Source organism: Rhipicephalus microplus, chromosome 6 (assembly GCF_043290135.1).
Source record: "Rhipicephalus microplus isolate Deutch F79 chromosome 6, USDA_Rmic, whole genome shotgun sequence".
Taxonomy (NCBI): Eukaryota; Metazoa; Arthropoda; class Arachnida; order Ixodida; family Ixodidae; genus Rhipicephalus; species Rhipicephalus microplus.
This window is the reverse complement of record NC_134705.1, coordinates 190,098,790-190,123,525: the sequence shown is the minus strand read 5'-3', so window position 1 is coordinate 190,123,525 and position 24,736 is coordinate 190,098,790. Positions and strand designations below refer to the sequence as shown.

The 24,736-nt window shown below is 42.8% G+C and overlaps 1 protein-coding gene across 5 annotated transcripts in view; it reads right to left on the bottom strand.

The window, feature by feature from the left end:
• kst (spectrin beta chain, non-erythrocytic 5 kst) overlaps positions 1–24,736 on the bottom strand; it is a 244,541-nt gene that overhangs the window by 49,194 nt on the left and 170,611 nt on the right. For all 5 annotated transcript variants that reach the window (XM_075867307.1, XM_075867312.1, XM_075867311.1 and 2 more), the window contains exons 17-42: positions 23,840–24,062; positions 22,111–22,217; positions 21,163–21,249; positions 21,020–21,082; positions 20,764–20,894; positions 19,889–19,948; positions 19,379–19,505; positions 19,197–19,261; positions 18,444–18,525; positions 17,918–17,995; positions 17,090–17,217; positions 16,099–16,258; positions 15,298–15,375; positions 15,079–15,218; positions 14,279–14,402; positions 13,267–13,413; positions 11,892–12,155; positions 10,699–10,829; positions 9,379–9,565; positions 8,997–9,197; positions 8,540–8,656; positions 7,791–7,904; positions 5,260–5,442; positions 3,599–3,744; positions 2,448–2,679; positions 1,204–1,377 (exon numbers count right to left, since the gene is read on the bottom strand). In XM_075867307.1, coding sequence (XP_075723422.1) covers positions 1,204–1,377; positions 2,448–2,679; positions 3,599–3,744; positions 5,260–5,442; positions 7,791–7,904; positions 8,540–8,656; positions 8,997–9,197; positions 9,379–9,565; positions 10,699–10,829; positions 11,892–12,155; positions 13,267–13,413; positions 14,279–14,402; positions 15,079–15,218; positions 15,298–15,375; positions 16,099–16,258; positions 17,090–17,217; positions 17,918–17,995; positions 18,444–18,525; positions 19,197–19,261; positions 19,379–19,505; positions 19,889–19,948; positions 20,764–20,894; positions 21,020–21,082; positions 21,163–21,249; positions 22,111–22,217; positions 23,840–24,062 — 3,549 coding nt within the window. The remainder of the gene's footprint in view (positions 1–1,203; positions 1,378–2,447; positions 2,680–3,598; positions 3,745–5,259; positions 5,443–7,790; positions 7,905–8,539; positions 8,657–8,996; positions 9,198–9,378; positions 9,566–10,698; positions 10,830–11,891; positions 12,156–13,266; positions 13,414–14,278; positions 14,403–15,078; positions 15,219–15,297; positions 15,376–16,098; positions 16,259–17,089; positions 17,218–17,917; positions 17,996–18,443; positions 18,526–19,196; positions 19,262–19,378; positions 19,506–19,888; positions 19,949–20,763; positions 20,895–21,019; positions 21,083–21,162; positions 21,250–22,110; positions 22,218–23,839; positions 24,063–24,736) is intronic.

Here is a 24,736-nt window from a genome sequence, read left to right as displayed (position 1 = left end):
ATGCAGTTACGCGAGCCATGCCAACAAGCTGTGCTACAGACGTCGCTGATTTTCTTCTACGCGATCTCATTTTAGTGTATGGAGCCCCTCGTCAACTGCTGACAGACCGAGGCCGTACGTTCCTTTCGAAGGTGGTTGACGATATCCTGCGTTCCTGCTCTACCCAACATAAGCTCACGACATCGTACCACCCCCAGACAAATGGGCTTACAGAACGTTTAAACCGCACCTTGACAGACATGCTATCAAAATACGTCTCGGCCGACCATCGTGATTGGGACCTTGCACTACCCTACGTGACGTTCGCATACAATTCCTCCCGGCATGACACTGCCGGGTACAAGCCATTTTACCTTCTGTTTGGACGCGAACCAACATTGCCGTTGGATACCTTCCTGCCAGCCGCTGCGCAGTATACTTCTGAATATGCACGCGACGCTATTACCCGAGCCGACCATGCTCGTCAGCTTGCCCGCAGCAGGTTAATGGCATCCCAAGACTCGCAGAAGCATCGTTACGACGAGCGGCATCGCAACGAACACTTTCCAACAGGCTCCCTCGTTCTTCTTTGGTCCCCTACGCGACATGCAGGCCTGTCAGAAAAACTTCTCTCTCGTTTCACGGGCCCATACCGCGTGCTTAGACGAGTGACTGAAACTACATATGAAATTGTCCCTGATAATCCATCAACCTCTTCCGCTCTGCTGTCAAGGGACATCGTCCATGTATCAAGGCTCAAGCGTTACCACACTGCTCCTGCTGTGGCCCCGTAAACTCGCCGGGTCGGCGCTTTCGCCGCCGGGGGTCGTGTTACGTGATTTCGTCTGACTGAAAGAGGGCATAGTGGGGCATACCCAAGGAGGTGCCTCAGACTGAGAGAAAAGAAGTGGACGTTCTCAGTGAGCTGCGTTGTGGCTGCGGACCGACAACTGTTATTTTCCACGTAACAATATCATTCACTGCACCTGCGTTCCTTTTGTCCTTTATTGTGTTTTTTCATGTTCTTTAGATCTGCTGATTCTTTGATACATGTTTGTTATACCATAGTCGCACTTGTGCAGCCCGGTCATCATGAATGAGTGAGGCACTGAACGTCTCAGAACTTGTCATACTTTTAAACTAAAGAAAAAAAAAAAAAAAACAAGGCTAACTTTGTCCACGGCAAATACAAATGTTCATTGGCTGGCACTGTTCAGTACCCACCATGGAAAGAAACTTCTGCAGCTGTAGGGATTCCTTGAGCTGGTCCTTCCGCTGAGCCACCTTCTCTTGCAGCGCTGCCCACTGGTCCACAACCAGCTGCTGCTGCTCCGCAATGTGCTCCGCATTGCCACCGGGGTAGGCGGCCTGAAGCCGCACGCTGTCGTCCACCAACACCTGCGAGAGCATGTCGAGCGGGTCAAAGGCCGAACAAACGTGACGAGCAGCATGTAAACCTGTGCAATTACAGCTACGGCTGAGCTTCAATATTGCAAAGTCACGTCTGACATAAAAGTAGCTTTGCCACATCAGAAAATCCGTTACAAGCGCATATTACTGACACTGTATCAATGACAAGCTTATTCCTCATTTTGTGCCTTGTAAATTATAATTCACAGATACTCACTATCTTGAGATTTGACTGCGAATATGGTGTTCACGTTATTCTGAATGTGCACCTTTGTAGGATGTACCGCTTAACAAGCACTGGGTTGACAGGTGTGCGAAGTTAAATTCAATCAAAATGTAACACAAAAGGACCCCCAGGAAAGCTTACGGTTGTGCTGTAATGATTCTGTCGACTACGGTCTATTACTGTTATCCCTACCAATTCTAACATTAACAGCATACAGTGGATAATGAAAAAAATATGCATGCGTGGTTCCTAAAAAAAGTATTTCATAATTTGATGGCTTTGTCATCTTAGGGCGAATACTAGTAGTAAGGCAGTTGCATTCGTCAAAAAGTGTGGCCATCAGGACACCACAATAAAACAATGCAACAGCAATGTCCTCATCATGGCTTCCAGTGGCCTATTCTCTGCATCATTTACTGAATATGTTAGCGTTCGCATAACCTGCCCCAATTGTCGCATTCTAGTTCAGAAATGCCATTATTTCTTGAATACAAATCTACAAATTCTCACTCTGAAAGAAAATTCAATACACTCACACCCCGATGTAACGAACCTGGATATACTAAAATGTCGGTTATAACGAAGTAAATGATAGTCTTGCAGTAGGTGTGGTGTTAGAAAGAAAACTTTATAACAAATTTTCGAATATACCAAACTTATTTTCGTGTAAGCTGCAACTTTGTTATGAGGAGGTTTGCGTGTATCTCGCTTAAATATTAAGGCAGGTTATTATCACAAATAGTGGTGCACTGTATCGTGCATGCCCATAAGTTATAAACGATGCCGGTGTTAAGCGACAGAATTATGCGGACGTTAAATCTTGTTGGCTTACCTGCAGCTGTGCCTCGAGGGCAACCAGGTCATTTTCAAAACCCTCTTGCCTCCGAACGAGGCTCTGAGTCGCCTGAAGGTCCTTCCCGAGCTCCTCGGGAATGGCCGTGTACTTCTCCTGGATTCGGCTAAGTGCGTCGGCCACGTCTCGGTTGAAGCGGTGGATCTCTCCGGCTGCCTGGAGCTTCTGCTCACGAGCTTGCATTGCTTCACTCAACGCTTGCATGAGGTACCTACACGATTTATAAACCATTGAACGTTGATGACACCGTATGATGGCGCACTACAAACTAAAAACAATGGCTGGCAGCAATGACCAGTAAGCCTAGTTTTCCAAATTAATAGATGAAGTGTTCAAATAAGGACTGCGAGAAAAAAAAGAAGGGCAACCATACATTCGCAGCACCAAGCTATCAAGAAAAATACCTATTGCTTTTTGTATGTAAATCAATATTTTCAGAAAAAAAAAAAACGGTATGAATCTATAAATCCGTATAATCCTTAAGATCCTTATATAATCTGTACGAAATTTCCATTTGATTTGTCCAGACTTCTTTCCATAACCTCCGCAGAACTGGTTAAAGAAAAGCACGATTTCGATGAACAGAAGAAAGAAGACTCCTGAATGACTGTCAACCAGGCTGTCAAGCAGAATACTGCGAAATACAGTTGCATAACTTCACAACGGCTAAAATGTGAGTTTTCTAGTTTGAAAAACAATCTTAGATGAATGAGACTACAAAAATAAAAAAATCACATTAACAAAAGAGTCATTATAATAAGCAGGAAAATAAAAACTCACTGAACGAACACAGAGTTGGCTGTTGAAAAAAAAAAAATACACCAAACAATCGCATATCGTGAGAGTAGCTAAAGCTAGTGTTCTTGGCTATCCGATCGACCTTTTATAGTGGCATAAAATTACAAAGAAATAAGTTCACGAAAACAAGTAGGAAAAACATCCCCCGAGTATGGATTGCTTAGGCTTTCAGATGAAATACAGAAAACCACAATTAACTATTAATTTGTGGAGATTACCTATGACGTGCACAAGAATCTTTTAGCTTGGATAAACACGTGCCCGTCGTGCTATATCAAAGTACTACTAAAGAATGTGAAAAGAGAAGGCCAGGCAAAGAAAAAAAATATTACTCGAGGTGCTCCAAGCACTTTTCAATTTCTCCGGAGCGAGCGACGTCGGCCGCAATCAGGCGCTGACCGAGGGCAACACACTGGTCAAGCCTGTCCTTTCCAGTGTCCACAACAAGCTTCAGGTCTTCGAACTTGGCTTGCAGAAGCTAGCCATGCAAAAAGGAAAACAGAAAATGATTATATAATTTGTTCTTGATACAAGCCATGATGTAGTAAACAATAAAAATGTAACTTTTGCTATTCTGAAAACATTTGGAGAAAGTTGCTCCGAGAAAAAAAAAAAAACAAAGCTGCGCTGACAAGGACATGAATGATTATTTGAGGGCGTAGGATCCCTGAAGGAGGCACACGGTAGGAATGAAAGGACACAGTCAGCGCGGTCGAACCAAACCAAACATCCTGCACACTACTTGCACATTACTGCACATTACTTTTACACCGACGATATCGTCAGCCGAATAAAATATGTCACTAGTGATCTTATAAATATCCTTATAAATATGAGATCCTTATAAATATGACAATACACTCAATCAACATAAGAACAAACACTAGGTAACGCGAAGGCGACATTGCCAACTCTAGACTCGCCACGAGGGGCCCACGAGAGACAACCTACAGCGCCTTCCTATAAACCCACCGTGGGAGATGATCATTTATGCCAGCCGGCGCACACCAAAGGAGCCAGTCAGGTCTCATGTGCCGCTAGGCGTCACTGCTGGCGCTACCGCGCTAACCATAATGATGATGACGATGGTAAACGCACGCAAGCACAACGCCACATATTAATCAGTGGCTGTTAAACCTAAATGCGACCTATTCGCAACACTTGTGCGCCACGAGGTGCAAACGGCTTTACAGAGGGTGATGATAGCACCCCACAAGGTTTGGCAATTAGAATAAAGCTTACTGCTCCCTGTATGCTGTATTACACACTGTCATCTGCATATTAACCTACTGTGCTTCAATGTCAGTCATGTGCTTTTCAGTAACACTTTGTTGCAGCATTCAATATCAAGCTGTCATTGCAGATAATAGCCTGCGACTAAAGGAATAACAAGTGCGACAGAAGATGCCGTTCAGAACTACGTAGTCATTAATAGTTTCGTCTGTTCTGAGCCCAAGCACTCAAAACGCGATAATGTCCTCGAAATGACTAAATGCTCCTTATAATTAGTAACACTCTAGTCAATTTACCAACACTACAGCTCAGTACAACTACAGTAGCCTCTCAGTAAACTGAAACCTTCTTAAACGAAATTTCTGCTAGATTGAAACAACCTCATCTAATGTGGTTGGTTACATACCTGAATGCTACTACAATCCTGCTCACCAACCAAGCAAGGGTTCTGCCTGTCTAATCTTTCTCAAAAACTAAATTAGTGATTTGTGGCACTAACAGAGCATACCGGCAGCAGCCTTGAAAATAAGAATTATTATTGTTGTCTTCATCGTTGCTATAATGATTAAACTCTATACCCATTATAAACGGGAATATCCAGTGCAAAAGATGTACATTCACAAGACGAGAGGACAGGGCGGACACCCGTTCTGTCTTCTCGTCTTCTGAATGCGTGTTCCTTGCACTCGACACACCTTCCTGTCAACTAATCTCGCCGAATCCCAAGTTTCTACGTGCACCCATGTGAGGAGTTGCTTACCAGGAGGTGTTCGTAGTCCTTCCCGTAGTCCTCCGAGAGAGCAGCCTGGGTCTGCTCGTTGATCCAGTCCTGGAGGTCGTCACTCTCGCGGAAGAACTCGTGCGTGTGCTTGGCCTCCATCAGCTTCTGCCGCCGCACGGTCGACAGCTTCTGCAAGTTCTTCATCTCCTGGTTCACCGTTTGCTGCGTGAATTCAAGGACACACCAAGTCATGAAGGCATGCCTTTGGGAAGTTGCACAGCACTGACAAAAATTATGTATACATCGCAAACTACCATCTCAACACCTCCTAGCTCATGGTCAGTCGAGCCCACATATAACAGCCCCACTTGAAATAAACTGTTGCTTAAAACGCATGATACCGTGTGACCGTGAAAATATACATGATTTCAATGGCACAAAACCACACTTACAACGAATGTCTTTGAGTGTCGCCGATCGGTTACAGCGAACGGAGTCGGCACTCTTGCGAGTTCCCAGAAAACTACTTTCAACTACTGATAAGCCATCAGCGAGGTACCCGTAGATTCTTATTGTTGAGCATCGACCCTGCCTTCACAGCCCTCTAGTTGTCGCTCTCCCCGACTGTTTTTTGTCACGCACCTACTCCGTCCTTTGTTACCCCGCTACTCTGAGCACTTCGCATTGCCAGACAAGGCCCGTGCTTTTGCACTGCCACCGATTTTTTGAAGACCGCTCGGCCAACTATAGTCTCCCTCAGTTTTTGATAGCTGGTTTTGTTACACTTTCGTTGGCGTTGCCAGCCTGGAGTGACCAGACCATTTGCCAACATCGTCAGCCATCGACAGTACTCAATCGTCCGCGTTTGTGTCTTGTATGCATCAGTCGTATTGTTCCAGTGCACGCGTGATTCGTTCTGTGTTTAGGACCTGTTCTCGCTCACTTTGCACTTGGCTCAGCATGCCTTCCGCACGTGCTTGGAAGGGTAAAAACAGTTTTTATATGGAACAAACCACGAATTATCGAAATTGGCGGAGCCACGCTAGTCTACTGGCGCCACAATGCGAGTCTTTGATCTCTGCGTGCACAGATTGCTCTACCAAGTTTCCCTATGCATGAGTAGCACGTTTTGTGGACCCTGCAAGCAAGCTACCCGACCGGCCTTCTTCCTCATGAGTGTTTTGGTCTTCAAGGTCACCTTCCCGTCGTATGCTTCCCTTATCATGCATCACTCTTTCGCAACTCCTTCGCATCTCTCGCAAGTCTGCTCTTCTCTCTTCATCGCAACACCGCCCATCTCCACTGCTCCGCGACGCCAGCTGCTGGCCATGCAGGCTCGAATTCCGATGTTTTATTTTCTGACCAGAAATGGGCTCATAGCAGTTCCACACGTGACGATTTCATTACGGCTGATAATGATGCTGACACTGCGGCACTGTGTTTGGATGAAGGTACTGTGAATGAAGTGCACGGCAAGAACGATTTAGAGGAATTGGGCTACGGGGGCCTTCAAACTTCGGAGCCAGTGCTGACAATCGTGCTTGGCTTGTAGCAATATCCTATATTGATAGCTTCAGGCAGCTTATGCCACGGGCCTTGGCGAAGAGCATGCTGCTGCTTTAAATTAACTCAGAACATGCGCGTCACAGACTTAACTCTTTTTTAAGCTGTGTATCATTTACTACGAACATTGGAATGCAGTGAGCACATTTCGCGTCATGATCAGGTTTGTTATAAGCAGACTCGACTGTACAACACAAAGTAAACAAGACATACAGAAGTACTAAGTATGATGCGCTCCATTGAGATAGCAACATCACTTTATCCATACTAACTGCAGTAGGCAGGCACTCTAGTCACAGTTCAGAAGTGGGTGCCTTAGCTACAAGCTAGATCTCTGCAGTTTGGCTTATTATTTTATTGCTATCACTTTAATGATACAAGTTAGACATTAATAACGTAGCACTAACCCATAAAGTATTCCATTTTTAATTTCATGCTTTATGTTGCAATGTTGGATTGATTTTGGCTTGTACTGGTAATTCAATGTTCATCGTCCCCGGTGTTCGTATGGGTAATCATGAGGCAATGGTTCAGTAACAAATAGGCACTCAAACAAAGTGTTCTTTTGAACACCGCACCAGTTGTGTCTCATTTGTCATTGCAGTTATCATTTGCCATTCACTTCTTTTTTTTTTATTGATATAATATATAAGGAGATGTTGGCGCACCATTATGGCGCCGGCTACTCCTTATTGCCATTCACTTCAATTGGTCATAACAGTAGACATTGCTGTTACAGTAGAGCCTTTTTGATGCATCACCATTTCGTATGATTTCCCAGAGCCAATGTTTATGACATTGTCATCAAGCGAAATTGCGCTGTGTTCTAGTGAATTCGCGCAGTACTTTTTCCCGGGTAGCATTTTTTTTCTCCCACATTATTTCTCCCCCTCCCACCACCCCAATAATATGTGAACAAGGTTCTACAATATATCGCATATTGCCCAAAATCACAAGCAGGAGGTTATGTAGACAGAGCTGTCTAAGAAGAGAAGACAACATCTTACCATTTGGTTGGCAATTATCTTGGAGTCGGGATGATTCTGGTCAATCATGGCTTGACCCTGGTGGGTAATCTCCACCACAAGGCCGGAATAGGTGTCAATCTCAAGCTCCAAGGCCTGGAATACAATTTTGAAATTTAGCCAGGCAGATTTTGTGTAAGACTGCCGGGGAGAAGTAAAGAACATAGCTCAAGAATAAGACGAATGAATAACTATTGAACTACACATCAGAAGACGAGAACATCAGAGGTCGAGAAGATAACGACACGAAATATCAACCAGTAAAACAGAGCAAGCCTGAGCTTTCTGGTACCAAATTTGCTGCTAAGTGCTAAACAATTCACATAACTGTGACTTGAAGGCGAGTGCACATAAGTGGACAGTTTGTACAAAGGCTTGCACGTTGTTGTACAGAAGTTATGGGTAACCAATTAGCCCAATTCGTTATGCCACTGTTCCAATAAATCTGGTTTATTAAGCAGGCAGAGAAACCAATCGTATCTGCTTGAACAGTGTGAGGTGCCTGAACTGATTCGAAATTTTTCAATAGTGACATACAATAAAATTAAAACGAAAAACTTTATTTCGCATATGGTCGCAGAAAACAGCGGGCACAAAAGAAGAAGCCTCATCACATAACCCAAGCTTATAAACAAAATTCTTCTTCATTCATTCTTTCTTAAATGTGATTTCTAAGCAATTTAGTTAAGCTAGTACCTGTGACAGCAAAACCGCAGAGCAATGACACCAACCTTTTGCTTGGTGAGGAGCTTCACAGCGGCATCTTCGTCACGACCAAAGTCAGTGCTCGTCAAAACGCCCTTCTTCTCGTTCATCCAGGCCTCGATCTCGTTCACTTCAGAGTAGAACTGTTTGAGTAACAACAGCAAAACAAGAATCACACTGCATTGTAACACGGCATGCAAATATGTAATCAACATAAGCTTGTCAGCATCGTACAGTGTGCAGCTTAAGCTACGCATCCGTTTTCTTGTGAAGTTAGTAAAGCAAGTTGAGCTTAGTTTTCCAAGAAAAGTCTCACAAAGCTTTTGGGAACAAGAAGCAAATAAATTGGGCTAGTCATCAGAACAACTTCTGTTGACTAGCACAACACCTCATTGTTTTGAACAAACAGGTAGCTTGCTTCACAGTTCTAATTGCATGCAACAGAAGTTAATTAGCAAGGATTAATTAAGCAGCTCAACGCACCGTCTGTGCCTTGAGCTGCAGTTCAAGCTTTTTGCGGCGCTTGCTGCACTCGGAGAGCAGCAAGTTCCAGCAGGCGACCAGTTCGTGGCACTTGTCCTTGACTGAGGCGGCCGCAAAGTGGCGCTGCTTCACCAGCGCGTCCCCGGCAGCCAGTGTCTTGTCCACTATTGCCTGGTGGCCCTGTACCTCGCGCTCCAGTTTCTGTCCAGAAGAAAGAAGACTTGAATCATGTAAGCCACTTGTTAGCTAAAAAAACATTCCAGTTTCTGTACAGATGAAGTGACTACCCTCTAAGTCGTTTAAGTCGTCTTTAAGTCGTTTAGGAGGAACTTTCGAGCAAAATAAAAAGATTCCGGCAAACAAGTGGGGCAATGTAATTAACCTGGTGCTTCTTGAAGAGATTCTGGGCGTCAATGAGGTTCTGGCCAAGGTCGAGCGATGACGCGGCCGACAGGTGCTCAGTGATCCACTGTTTCTCGGTGTCCACGTCGAAGTTGAACTGATGCAGCTTGAGCGACTCTTCCAGCTGTTTCCGACGCTCCTCCGCAGGCTCTCGTAGCTGACCGAACCTGTGCAGTTAAAAAGAGAGGTTATCGAAATGAAACGAAAATGCAAAGCTGGGTGCAACGTTTTTAAACATTTTTCATAAATTGCCTCCATTTACAATTTGCCATATTGGTTTGGCAATGAACTCATTTTTCAAAACATCTTTTAAAATCAAATACTTTTTGAACGAGACTGTTTTGTAACTACTTTTCATGAAGCATACAAACTTGAAAAAGCAATTTCCTATGCTTTATTCATCGTCATCAGTTTTTATTGATAAACCATAAAAAATGCACACAAACTGTCAAGACCAACCATTTACATTGAGTAATGACCAAAAATAAGCTGAAAAATAAGCTTGTTTAGTAAAAGTGCTATAGGTTTAATGCTACATAAAATGACTTTTGTCCATACTTTCCCATCTTTTCAAAAAGTTTTTCTTTTTAGTTGTTTTATTACTTATTTCTGAAAAAACTAAACCGCAGGTGTGCAATATCTCATTTTATATTCGGCATTAGAAAAGAGAAGCAGAACTATGGGACTTCACGTTCTAACGCAACTCGCCACCTGTTAACGAAGAACTGAAGGTCTTCGGGTCAACTTCGACCCTTCCAGACTTGTTAATGTGATTCTAAATCTAAATACCGGACTGCATCTTGCATTAAGCGTCCACCACAACGTGGCTGTGCCCAGGAATTGAACCCATGAACGTGAGCTCAGCAGCAAAATACCATTCAGCTACATTTTCTGGCAAAGTCGCTAATAACATCGCTTTTATTCACTCATTTTCCCACTGATATTTAGATAAAGCCATCTGTGGCAATTATGTTTAATTGCACTTCGCAAAGACAACCAATTTATAGAGCTAACAAAATGGCATGATTTATTTTCATGTTTTTGAACCTTAGTCCTGTATATAGCATCGCATTTATTCATTGTACCTTGGTTGTTTGTTTTAATGTGCGTACCTGTTCGCGAACATTTTTCCCACCCTGCTATGATCTTCCAAACAAAAGACTGCAGTATTCATAAATAAATTTAGAAAATTCATTCAGACAGGACTGAATAAGAATGGCGACTGGTGACACGAAGTGACCAGTAAAATTAGAAATTGCATCATAAGTAAAATTAGAAAGACAGCTTAATTGAGTCTCACCGGTCACTGATTATGCGGGTAGCCTTGAGAATGTTCGGAGCATCAAAGTGACCCTTGTCGGCCATGTCCTTGCCGAATTGAACGAGGTCCAACACTTTTGCTTCCCAGGTTGTCAACTCAGCTTCAAGAGTCTGTAAGAAAACACGAGCTTGTTACACTTCTCACACTAATAGCTCAACATTGATGCCTCAAATTTATGCCACAAGAAATTTAGATAAGTTACGAAATGCATTATATGTGTGCCATGACCTTGGCTTTACGATCCCTTCACCTTAGGCAAACCTTTCATCCCTTCATCTTAGGCGCCTTAGGCAAACTGTCCCAAACTACAAGTCCTACCTACATGTCAGAACAGTCATAAGCTCGTGAGGAACAAAGATTGCCTCGCTAATCTGCTTACACATACCTCATAAACTTTTTATTCTAACCTGGCAAGGAGCTTTGTCATGCTAAATGACTGCATATTATTGTTATACATATACCAAACTACCATTTAACTGTTAAGTTTTATAGGCAACCACATGGTTAACTGGTCAAATTAAAGTTATTAAGTTGACATCTCGAATCAAAACACAAGTTGTGAAAGACATTGTGCTTTTGAGTGTGTGGAGAAAATAGAAAGGCAGTCTTAAAATGATAGATCTACTCTTCTCAAGAAATATCCAGAAAAACGCCTCATTATGCGAGCCTGATCTTGAAGCACAGCCAAGGTCAACACAGTCGGAGAGCTTCAGTGAAGCACTAGTTTGGCGCATTTGCAAAAACAAACAGAAGCTTAAGGTGAGTTGTTTTTAAGTCATCTGTCACAACACTGGGTTTTCTTGATTTACAATTAAACTTATGTTTCGCCCCAATTAAAATGTGGTCAGAAAACAAAGCAGTGCCCTTGTGACTACTCAACCGTCAACAGCTTGATTAACCTGCCTGCCTTCTTTTTTTCTCGTTTCTCTCTCTCTCAACAGCTTGAAGCGCTGAATCCCAATGCAATTTAAAGTAGTCGGCACGCAACAACTACAATCGTTAGCCGCACTCACTCAATGATGAATGTTGAGGTTCTATGTCTCAAAACCGGGATATGACTTTAAATGACGCCGTGGTGGAGGGCTCCGAAATTTCGACTATACGGTGTTGCTTAAAGCGCACCCTCAGCCTAAGCAAGTAGATGGGCTTTACGCATTCGGCACTAAGCCCACCTGATGGCGCTTGAGAAGCTCCTTGACGCTGCGCAGGTCGTGACCGAGGTCGCGCGACGCCAGGGCAGCTTCCAGTTCGTCCAGCTTCACGCGGGCATCCTCGAGCGCTCGGTTGTGCGCCCGCTGCGCCGAGGCCTGGCGGAGGCACTGGCCGCGCTCGTTGGAGCACCGGCACAGCTCCCTCCACTGCTCGTCCAGGTATTCCAAGACGCTCCGGATGTCGTCGGATGCGTAGTGCTTTCCGGCAATCAGGCTGCGGCCATTCTGCAGCAAGTTACAGGAACGGCTGTCACTTCTTCACAAATGTTCTCACACGGCCTGTGATAAATTCACTGCAGGTGCTACATATTGTCACAGGGTCGTGACGTGGCCGAAGACAGGAGACTTTGTGTTGGAATTTAACTGTTCATTTGGGCGAACCTGTGCCCGGTAAATGGAAAATCCGATTACAGTAGCAGTCTTGGACTGATAGCGGCGAACGAAGCGTCGGCCCTCGATCAACTACCCACAAGCGGTGAAGTGCGTCGGCATTTATACTCTTGCCATCGAATGTTCTAGCGTTATCGCTGGCTGTGGCGTAGGTTCCAGAATAATCTGTACAGCTCGAAGAGTGGGCGTAATCTTATCCAAATGATCTACTAAAGTCCGGAAGCTTCTCGGAAACAGCAGGCGCGGCTTGCGCTGAGAATTGTGTAATGTTTTGGGGCGATAATAAAAATTGAGAAATAGAACGTGGCAATATTATGAACGAAACACTTTTAAGGACATTACATTTAGCATGGGCTCACCAGCCAAGCTTTTAGGCAAGAAGCTTGTCAGTCAGCAATCTTCCCTAAGCAACTTGTTTGCCTTCTATAATTCTAGTTAGATCCCAAAGTAATTGTCCTATGCAAGATAATTGCATAATTGCACAGCGTTTGAAATTATCATAGAAACAGAACGTGCATGCCTTTTTTCATCAGGATTGTGGAAAAATTTTTTTTTAAATCTCTTTTAAAGTGGGGCTTTAACTTCAAACCCCAAGCCAATGCACGGGACTGAGAGTGTGGCCCTAGTACAGTAGTAGGAGTATATGTGACAATCCAACGTAGTCTCTTACTAAGTCTGTTTCATTTCAAAAGCATTCTAGAAATTCAAGGTCTCTGGGTAACAGCTAAGTGCCTTCCTTACCTATCAATTTCGAAACTAACAAGCTCAAACAGACGAAAGTAGCAAAGCACAGTCCTGTGCGTTTCACAGCCGAACAAAACATTGCAATAGATTGACAGTCTGGACTGCTTAAAATTTTTTAGTCAAAAGAAAATCAACCCAAAGTTTTGTTTCTTAAAATTTTAAACAATGACAGAATATTGCGATATGAAAGACAAGCACAAACCGCATTGATGTCATGAAGTCGAGCCTCGTTGGCCTTGAGCTCGGCTTCGAAGGCCTCGTGTTTCTGCAGTTTACGCTCCAGGTTGGTGAGGTCGCGGTACGAGTCGTCGGCAGCCATCTTCAGCTTGTCCTGAATCCAGCTCGACATCTGGTGTTTCAAAAGGTCGACAACACCCAGTTTTTACGCTCGCGCTTTGCCAAGACAGGATAACACTTACTAGAGGCTAGAGTCTGCAGACAGTATACTTGCACATCAGCACTAAGTAACATTAAACACTGCTGCAAAGGCACTGAATACGCTGATACATTCCTGTTTTTACGTTTTCTTGGTGCCAGTGTCATCAAGTAAAACTGCGCAATTTTTTAGTGAATTCAGGTAGTATGTTTTCATATTGTACAAACAGTGCACATTTTTCTCACGTTTCTTTCAGAAAAGTGCGAACAAAGTTGTACTGCACATGTACGTGTTCCCAGCTGAAGTGCTCCTAGTGCCTTTTCAAAGCTGGCTTGGAATCATCGTGTAGAAGACCTATATCATAGAGTGTGTTGAGTGTTTGTATTAAACATCTATGTAAGACATTCTCGTGCGACAGATTCTCCATTTTAGGTTGGTTGATTTGGCAGGATTAGAAAAAAAATTATATGCTCGACACGCCTGGAAAGATCTCTGGTTAAGCAAAAATACCAATAGCTGTTTTCGCATTATTAATTTAACACGACCACCAATGTTCTAGTATACTTTACCGGTGAACAGGCAAGACACAGCAAAAAAGGCGGCATGCGTGTTGCACTACAATAATACGAAACATGGGGATGAATAAACGACAGACATTGAAACAAAAGCACACACAACAATGCAACCCAACTTGGTTTTCACAGTGTGTTACAGTTTTACAAACTGTGAACACTGTAACATTGCAGAAAACACAATGTCACTGTATATGTCTAATAATGACAAAATGATTGATTGATTAACAGATTGATTGATTGATTGATTGCTTCAATAAACTCACCTCGGCTGATTCTGCTTTGAATTCATGGTAAACTCGTGACTCTTCCAGAAGGTCTTTGCGTTTGTATGCTTTGTCCTTGACAGCTTGGCGGTTTGCAACAACCTGGTTTCGTCGCTTGTCAATCCTAACAAGAGACATTACGACATTAGAAGCATTATTGACTGAAGCTCTAGAGTAAAACACAATTTTCCCCTTCAAACTATCAAAAAATGTTTCCATGAAAAAGAAGTATAGAGGTGAGTAGCAAAGCACATGTGACAGGTATGGACTTCGTTGAATTGAAACTGTTGAATCAAATTTTTTGGTTAGACAGCAAAAAGAGAAGTACATATTTTCCAATCTAATTAAAAGCAGGATATCAAAAATGACAAAAAAAAAGAAGGAGGATTTCACTATGCTTTTGTTTCATTGCTACCCACCACCCATCAACTAGACAATCTTTTTCCTCACTTGAGAACATAACCAACACAGATCATTATATCACAGATTTTGTGACATCCAAGATTCAACTGATTACAACTGTCCAGCAACTAATCAGTCTCCTTTGTCACTTATGATAAGAAATAAGAAATAGCAAAGTGTCTTATATGGTGTATTTAGCCATGGATGCATAGAAGTTGGACAGTACAGCACAGCACAGTCTTATGCATCTCTCGTGGTCCCTAATAGTACTAACGACAGTTTGTTATATTGAGGACTTTGTTATATTTAGGTTTTTACAAGCTATGAAAGACTTATTTGAATGAAGACAGTAGAAGTAACCAAACCGTTACTAAACCGGTTATTCTAACCACACTCACTCCTTGCTCTTGCAGTGCCCAGCAGCAATCAGCTTGTCAGCCATGCCACTGAAGGCGGCGACACGCTGGTCTTGAACCAGGAGGGTGTTGATGAGGTTCTCGTGACGTTTGGACAGCGCTTCAACGTCGTCCAGGGTGGTCTGCATTCAAGCAGATTGGCCGCGATTAATTAATCGTACAAGAGAGCTTTGGTGAGTTAGAGAGAGAAGGTAAACTCACCCCGAGGTCCTCAAAGTCTAGCAGCGCATCGTGGCTACTCGTGATACTGTCGATCTGGTCAGCTTCACGGTTGAACATCTGTAATGATGAGGAAAACAAGATTGCGTCTCAGTCACGCAGTCGTAGGCTCGGCTTTTACAGAACAATTAGCGTCGTACCAGACAAACTTAAGTAAAACGCATTAACCGATAGATTTCTTTAGGACTAAGTTAGGCTAACACATATGGCTAACAGATAAGCAGTAGGCATCATCAATTTGTAGAGCACATTAAATCATCACAGATAAAACATCATGACAAACACGAAATGTGACATTGATGTTTAAGAGTACTGTGCGAGCATTGTGCTATGCTGACTAGGAAGTGTCAAGGAAGACTACATAAAAAGGTTAGCTATATTGTGTCTTCAAGATAATAAACTGCCCCCTTTCATGTTCGAGTATAGAATTTAACACTATACTCTGACACAGTAAAACTAGAAGCCGAGAATGCTGTAAAATCATACCAACAAAACTCTATCGATTTTACTGCGCAACGAGGGCATAGGCACGCAAATACGCTAGATGCAACACTAGCAGACTTGCGTGCATAGGCACACAAGTCTGCTAGACGCAACATTTTCCTCTGTTCATCTTTTCATATCTAGTTGTATACTCTCTGAAGAGCCAGCCAGATACTTCCACAATTCTCTTTTCCTTCACTGGAATCGACCGCTTACTTTTACCTTGATGTCTATAGCCAAAAATAAAGGTTCCTTTTCACAGCTGAAATTTTTCTAGTCAGCACAAAACTGTGCAAGTACCTGAAGGTCAACGGCCTGCCGGAGATAGTCGAGCTTCTCCTGCCATCCTTGGTGGATCGCGTTCTGCTCGTCCTGCAGCTGCTTCAACGTCGCCTTCATCTCCTCATTGTCCTTGTTTTTCAGCAGCAGCTTCTCGCCCAGTGCCTGGATGTCGGCAAACCTGCACAGAAGCGTTGTCAGCGCTCTAACGACCTTTTCAAACTTGAAAAATTGAGTGCGTACTGCTGCCAAGCTTGGCAGAGCTGTCATGCAGGAACACTGTGCTGAATAAGGCTCTGTATTCAAATTAATTGGTACAACAGACAAGGTGGCAGAAAGAAAACGGACACACTTGGTGCTCCATCCACCGTCTATCCTCCTTCCATCAGTTTATCCACCTTCCACCAGCTGTCCTGTCTGTTGTGCTGTGCACACTCAATGAAGCAACCTTTGTCCTAAAGCGTCTGTTCTCGAACCCTTAACTAAACACCCAGCAAGTGGCTCACCTCAGAGGAGCTACAATATCGATGCTTAAGATCGAATAGATGTTTCCTTTGAGTCCATTTTCAGTAACACCACTGTACAGTCGTCCACTGCAGTGATGCTTAAGTGGCTATTACATGGTGACGTCGATGAACACGCGTCACTACAGTGATTCAGAAGCATCGAGAAAAAACTTCGCAGCTCAATTTTCTAGTTTATCAGCAAATTAGTAGGATCCCGAAATGGCAGAACAGTGTATTTTGCTATGTCAGAGCCCTATTAGCAATAATGCTCTGCCTGCACACACGCTAAATTGCAACATTGGAACCACGCATTAGGCAGATGTGTGCAACCATATCATGAACATGTCATCTTGCATCTATGCTAAAGCTCCTAACAGGGGGTAACTTTGGCTTCTGGCCTGCCGTGATGCTAAAGCTGCCTCCCAATACAGCTAGCACAAGCATGAACTAGAGGAAACTGTGAAAATAGCAAAAATTATGCCATAAAGAAAAAAAGCAGCCCTTACTCATCTTCATGGTTACGTATGTCGTCTCCCAAGTCATGGTGTTTCTTGAGGTTGTCCTCGGCCGTTGCTACATCTCGGGCGGGCTCGAAGCTGTTCAGTGCGACCTTCACCTCGCTGACCCACGCGAGCTAGACAAAAATACACCATGCATTTAAGCCGAAGCATACCACATAATTTTAAGTGCTATTGGTGCGCAGAGGAACATTTCAGGCTTCATTACAATGCATGCATCCATGTAGATTATGTCACTGCTAATTCATGTTAATGTAAAGCAAAAAGTAGCCTCACAATGCAGTGTAACGTACATTCCAAGTAAAGACTACAGAGAGAGCAGTCACATAAAGTAAAACTTGGCTCTCTGCAATGCCACCAAACGGGGTTGCCTTCTATCGATCTTGGAGCACTCTGCCCGTCGATGCTAATGTCTCTGGAAGCCTTGCACACAATCTCAACATTTTCATCGAAATCGACAGAACATGTGTGGAAGAACTGATTTGCTACGATGTTACATGAGGTAAGTATTGAACGTCAATTTTAGAAGCAAGTTAGCCGGTGAGTGAAAAACTCGAGTGAAGAAATAATATCTTTTGCTGGAAAGATACTTGTGGTCCCACAATACAGCAGACAATGCACAAACACCCAACAACACTTTTTCGTACAGTCACCACCATTTTAGTAGAGCATCAAGCGTACAATTTTGAAAAGCCTGTCAGATGTGTCGGCCCCGGAGGTGCTTTCTTTGTTATCGCCACACACGTCAAAAACACTGCTTTGGTATTGAACCTACCACGTTCGCCGGGACGACAAAGAAGTAGATTGGTTACTCACCAAACTTTTCGCACTGTTTGCAAGAATTTGAAGTCCCATGGAATCTTCAAGTCTCGAACGTCTCTCGGCAGCTCGTTCCTGCAATGTAGTCATGTCATCGACCCGCCAAATATGTTAACCTCATAATAAAAAAATCACATCTGCCACAAAAATACTTCATTAAATGCGAAAATTCGTTTTAAACATTTGTAACACTGTACCTATGACAAAGCTATTTTTTGCTTACTTTGTTATAACCAATAATTTGTTATATCTAAAAATACTTTGTTATATGTGAAAATTCGTTTTAAATGATTATTTGAAACACTGTACTTATGTCAAAGCTATTTTTCGCTTACTTTGTTATAACCAACAATTCCTTATGTCCGAATTTGTTATATTGAGGTTTTAGTGTAGCTTGTATTGAGAAATTCGGAGCTAGAGGGTTGTCTTGAGCTCTATAGATACAGTCTTAGACAGTCTATCTATCTCCACTTGTCATTTTATATTCGTAACAGCTTCTTTATTGATTTCTGATTTTTCTTACCTTGACTTGGTCCCAGAGACCTTGAAGTTCACCCTGTCTTTTTACTACATTCGTTCGTTCAGTTGGGTAAGCAGCTTTTACCCTTCAGGAGAAAAAGATAACAAAAATTCACATGCATTATGCAATAATAATGGAATTTTTTGAACTACCCAATCCACGCACGATTAAATGAAGTTTTTCTTAGCACAAACTAAGAAAACCTGATGTTCTCAAGTAACAATGCACCTTTTGCCAAATTGACCCTGTGAAAATAAAAATAAAATTTCCTATTTACTTGTGGATCTACAGAACGTTACTAAAACCCCTCAAGAATGTAGACAGAAAATTTAGAACTAATTGACTTCATGGGAGCAGCAACACCCAAGCTTTATTAACAAAATGGGAAATTATAGCAATGGTAGTAAAGAATATAATGTAATAAAGTTGATTGGAGCAAATTTTATAATATGGGGCCAGAGAGCACCACAACAGTGATTACAAAAAAGTACAAGTTGCGACAGTGTTAGGCTAAATTTTATCATATGAGCTAAAGGCACACGTTTATAACTGCCTCTGTTTTCAGCATGCTGAATTGAAGGAAATATTGAAATCTCGTGCACATGTAAACAATTATGCCGAGTGAAACTTTAATGGGGTGTTTAAGCACAACACAGCTGACAGTGGTTCAGTCGTGTCTACGTTGTCTCCTTAGAATAATTTTCACACTCTTTGTTCACCAAAGTACGCCAAAATGCGAACACCAAGATGACTTACGAGTCAGCAAGAAGGTTAACCCTGTTGAATTTCTCTTCCACAGGGGCCAGTTCTCGTTCCAGATTCTGAAAAAAAAAATGTTTTTTTAATGCATGGGTCAATATGAGGACAAGAACATTATCAAAATGATATTGCAAATAATTAGAAAATAGATTATAGCAATGCATGAGCAGGGCGCCCACCTCATGCCTCCTCTGCAATGCCTGTACGGTCTTCATGTCTCGCCCAACCTCGTCAATATCGATTTTCTGAAGTTTTTCTGCCATCCAGTCGCGTGCGTCGTCACAGGTACGATGGAACAACTCCACGCTGTAATGAAAACAGGAAAACAAAATTGGTATCACAATCAAAAACGTCGAAAAAAAAGGCTCTTCTGGCGATCTTCGATTACACTTGTCCTGTTTACTTCATCTCATTTGCGCAAATTTCAAATTTTCGTTGCCCCACTTACTTTTCTGCCGTGCTCGATTAGTGCTCATTGCATAACTCAACTATGTGACCAAAGCTCAACTATGTGAACAAGAGCCCTGCCACATTTTTAAACTGTTTTTCTTTTATGCATTTGTTACTTCTTAATGTGCATATTCACCTAACGTGCCCTAGTGCAGATGTTCGCTCAAAAACTTTCTTTACCAAATCTAGTAAAATTGATGACAAAGATCAGCTTAATTCGCAGATCTGCAAACGCTTACCTGGTAGCGCCCTCTAGACTTCTTTCTTTCTGGCTTCTGAGCTGGTTCAGCCGGTCCCACCTGAAATAGCAGTTTGAGTGGGTGTAAACACAAAGGCAAATGATCACAGGGCGGCTCTAAACAATGAAAGTTAACAGAAACAAATACGGTATCAACAAGTGTTCTGTTTACATAATCCACACTGTAGCAACAGGAATTTAAAAGCAAACAATGTAACCAGGCTGCAATAGTTACATGGAACAAATACATTCAAACCTCAATATAACAAACACGGATATAACGAAACATCATTTATAGCGAAGTAAGTGAAAAATAGTCTTGCAATAGATAGAGTGTCAGAAATTATCTTCATAACAAATTTTTCGATATTGCTACGTGCCAGTGCATGGAGCTGAAGAAGAGAAAGCAGATAGACTGGCACGAGCTAATCTGTGTGGCTTGCGCTGCTCGCCTAACCGGCTGTAAATACATCGGTGACTACCCCTCTGAGTCAGTCTCCTTCCCTTAACATATTTGGTGAAGTTGTGCGATCCCTGTCCTCGCCACGGAACTCCGAAGCGGACGCTCCCTCGCGGCTTACAACATGACAACTCAAGACTAGGCTACATCCTCTCCGGTCGCTCCCCCTTCTGCCCGACCTGTCAACCCAGCGCCCGCGACAACTTTCGTGACGCGGGCGCTGAATTTATTTCTCATCATGAATTTATTTTCTTGTAAGATGCAACTTTGTTATAATGCGGTCTGAATACTTGTTGTAAAAGGTGTTATGTAATTGCATACAAGGAATAAGAAATGAACATTGTAAAATGCACACAATAACAGTTTACCAAGTCGTATGAAAAATGAGCAGGACTCCAGACATAGGTCTATGTTACCTGCTGTGTATCTGTCGGCTGCGGCTACGAATTGCGTCCAGCTGGCTGTGCTTGTTCTGAACGAACTCTCCAACCTGCCGGTCGATCTCGTCCATCCGCAGCTTGCTGGCGGACATGTCAGTCAAGAAGTTCTACAAAACCAAAAGAAAGCATTATTGTCTCCTACATCTACTAACAAGTGAAGAGAGACTGCACTCATATTTCTGGGCAAGCAACAAGAACAGTAGCGACGATGAGGACAAAAAGAGACACGAACCTCAAACTTTTTCTTGCGAACTTCGACGTTTTCTTTCGGATCTTCAACTGTCAGCATCTTCTCCTGTGGAAAGGAAAGCATTAGCGATGCGTACAAACATTGGACGTACTATGTTAAAGAGAGAGATCGAAGCTGTTTCTTGCCTTGTCGACCATCCAGGCTTCAAAGTCGCTGCACTCCCTGAAGAAGCCAAACAGTCGGATGGCATCTTCGAGGTAATGTCTACGCTCCTGCAGTTGTTACAGATAACAAAACCGGATATTCAGAAGATGAAATGGTGAGTGAGCTACACGTTTGATGCTTTCGTGTCGTGAAAGGCAACGGTCAAGTGACGAATGATTATTAAAGTTTTTATGAGTAACACACAAGCACTTTCATAAAATCATATCTCACTGACAAGCACAGGGCAGGTGAGATTCTTAACCTCATGTCTAAATAAATTACTGGCTGTCACTTGTGGCTTTGATCAACTCAATTCTGGTTTCTGCAGTCTTCTTTAGCCAAATTAATGGTTATGCGAAGCCAAACCAAGAAAGCAAGCAGGTTCATATTTGGCTCAAGTGATGAGTTTAGTTGGTCCTAAGTAAATTCACAAATGCATGAAGTTCCAGCTGTGTTTCTGAATCCTGATTTGATCATTTGAAAGTTGCCTGTTTGAGAATTTCTTCTTAGATAAGACAGCACCCACAATCAGCTACACGACCTAACACAGGTGACTCTGGACAGTCCCTGAACTTACGATGATTTCAAGCAGACTTACTCAGATATTCTGCACATGACACTTAGTACTTGATGCCCTGTAACTCATTATGATATGACGTTGCAAGCACTCAGCAAGCATTCTTAGCATACTAGTTTATGACTCCTATGGCTATTAGTACACTACTACAGTGACTCAACGATGCAGAAATAAAATAGGGTTTGAAGTTCTTCAAAGTAGTGTGAACGCACTTGAAGTATATCAAAATACGTGAGAGGGAACGACATCCTTGTACACGTTTATGCTGTAAGCGTTAGCTTGACGTATAATACAATGCCACTAAAATGGTAACAACCGAGGTAAACCTACGTAACTACAGAGTGGATCATACCTTTGACACAGACAACAGGTTCTGGTAGGCGGCTTCGATGGATTCCTGGCGTTGCTGGACTCCCTTGCCGTCCTTCGGACTGCTGCCATTCTGCTTAGGCGATTTCTCTGAAATGTGCACCACAGTAACAAGCTGAGTCGCGACTTCTTTTTTCTCAGGATAAACCCTAGTCAGTCGCTGTCAGCATGCCTTTAAGATACATATACTTAAAATGCAGCTTGCATGTGTAATCAGGTACAGTTCAACATTAGCACCATGATAGCACATATAACGAAATATTCAAATAAAAAAGTAAATGTCATGCTTCCTCACAAATCTCACTTAGTAACAAGTATATGCGTGTAATGAAGGTTGCATAAATGGAGATAATCTTGACTTCACCTAGACTTCGTAAAAACAGGGTTACATTGTCTAGATTATATTAGTCTAAATTATATTAAGACAACAAGTTAGCTCATACGTATCATACATGCAAAGGAAAAGGGAAGAAGCAAATGCTTGGAAATAAAAAAGACTGTGAAAGCAATGATGAGCACTGCGTTATTTGTAGCGGTGATAACAGGTTTGCAAATTACTGGTGTCAGAATGCAGAAATCTAATTGGCGCACCCTTTTACACCTTTTTTTGTAGCTTGGGACTACTTTCACTGCCAAGTTATCAAACAGGGAAACCAGAATTGAAGTAAAAACAGTATGCTGTTAAAGGAAGCACATTTACACATGAAAAAAGAAATGTCAGGCCTATGCAGAATAGGCGGCACAGTGACAGCTAGAGGAGCGCCCTTCATAGAAGCCGTTGTAAACTTCCTTAGGGCACCTAAAGCAAATACTTTCGGCATCAAACAAAGTGCGAACTGCGGCAAGCATTCGCACTGGTGTAGTGCACATCGTCCAGTCATCATCGTAGACCTGCGCAGTGCTGTTTATTTGTAATGATGCGCACCTGTCAATGGTGATGACCAGACAGTGCGGACTATCCTATTTTCAATGCTTGCCGCTGCTCCCACTTCATTTGATACTGATAGTAAAGTCACGAGGTACCACCCAGTGTACAATAAATCACACCATTTTACAAAGTAGCTACGCACCCACTACATGTTCCTAAAGCAACATGAGCACCTGCATAGCTGCACACATTGTTGTTGCTCTAGTGGACGATAATGAAGATGATGAAGAGTTTGGCAAATCCCTTTGTAATGGTCGAAAAACTTTAAACCACTCACTTGTTACACAATCTACATCGTGTGATGCCTGGTGCACTTCCTCTCTTTCCCCGTGCAATATCAGACTTGTCAATGCGTTTCCTCACCATACACGATGCTTGTATAGGGTCTTTTTCCGAAAGTATTCAAGCGCTGGCACTGCTTTGTTCTGTGATAGAGCACTTGCATGCCATGCAGAAAGCCTGCATTTGAATATGCCTCAAACCCTGGCTTCTTTCTCAATGTGCTCAACAACTGCGATGAACACCAACAGCAGTAGACAACTACGCCATAAGGACTGGCCTCTCTGACCTCATACCTAGCACAGCTCACACTGTGAAACATACACTACCGCTAAAAGCTCCAAAAGTGAGACGACGAACGATGAAAAAACGTTCATGCAACCTCCGCACCGGTGCCGATCACAGTGCTGCCGCAGACGTTGACACTAACACGTTAATTTCTTACAGAATACACGCCAAGTACAACGGCAAAGAAACAGAAGTTGAAAGGTCATTTTGGACTTACGTGGGGACAATTGCTTCTCCTTCTTGACCTTGACGGGCTGCTGCTTCATGACAACCTTCTTGACGCGGTGGCGCTCGGCCACCTTGACGGGCTTCTTAGTCGTCTTTTGGATGATCCGTGGTTCCACCTCTCGGACATAGTTCGCCGGCACAAAGCCCTCCTCACCATTCATCTGGCGAACGTTCCACCAGTCGGAGTTGGTGCGGTTCAGTAGGGTCATGATCTGTGTGAAAACATAGAAATGCACCGTATTTATTTATTTATTTTCACACAAAGCAGACCCATTGAGGCTATTGCAGAAGTGTGGATCATACATGCATGTAGCCAACTGCAGACAAAAAGCCACAATACTGCAATTCACAAACAGCTCCTGGTAAAGCATTGAGATGTTCGATTGCTGAGCGGGAAAAACCGCATGTAAGCATGTCAGTTCCAGTTTGGACTGTTAATGCCCGCATTCACAAACCAACCTTATCCTTATCCTGTTTTCCTCGAGTTTCTGTACTCTACGAGCCTTATAAGGGTGCACAAATGAAAACAGTATAGTAGAAGATAACTATAAGATTACTTTGTGAATACAGGCCTGATTTGTTTATAAAAAGCACAAATTTGATAATGAAAGAGCAAGATAAATATAAGGTTTGTTTGTGAATATGTGCTTATAAGATTTCGTTCGTAAGAGCTATAGTTATAGGAAAGATCAGACAATTTACTGCACTTGTCTACACAATCAAGGTTTGAACCTTCAGAGAGTGCACGCGCTTCAGGCATTGAGCATGGCAATGTGTTGACAAAGGGGTGAGGTTGAGACTACAAAGGTTGCAGGGAGGCCAAGAATACCTGTCATATCTACAGCATATACTAAAATGAGTGGCTTTAAACTGTCCCGATTCAATC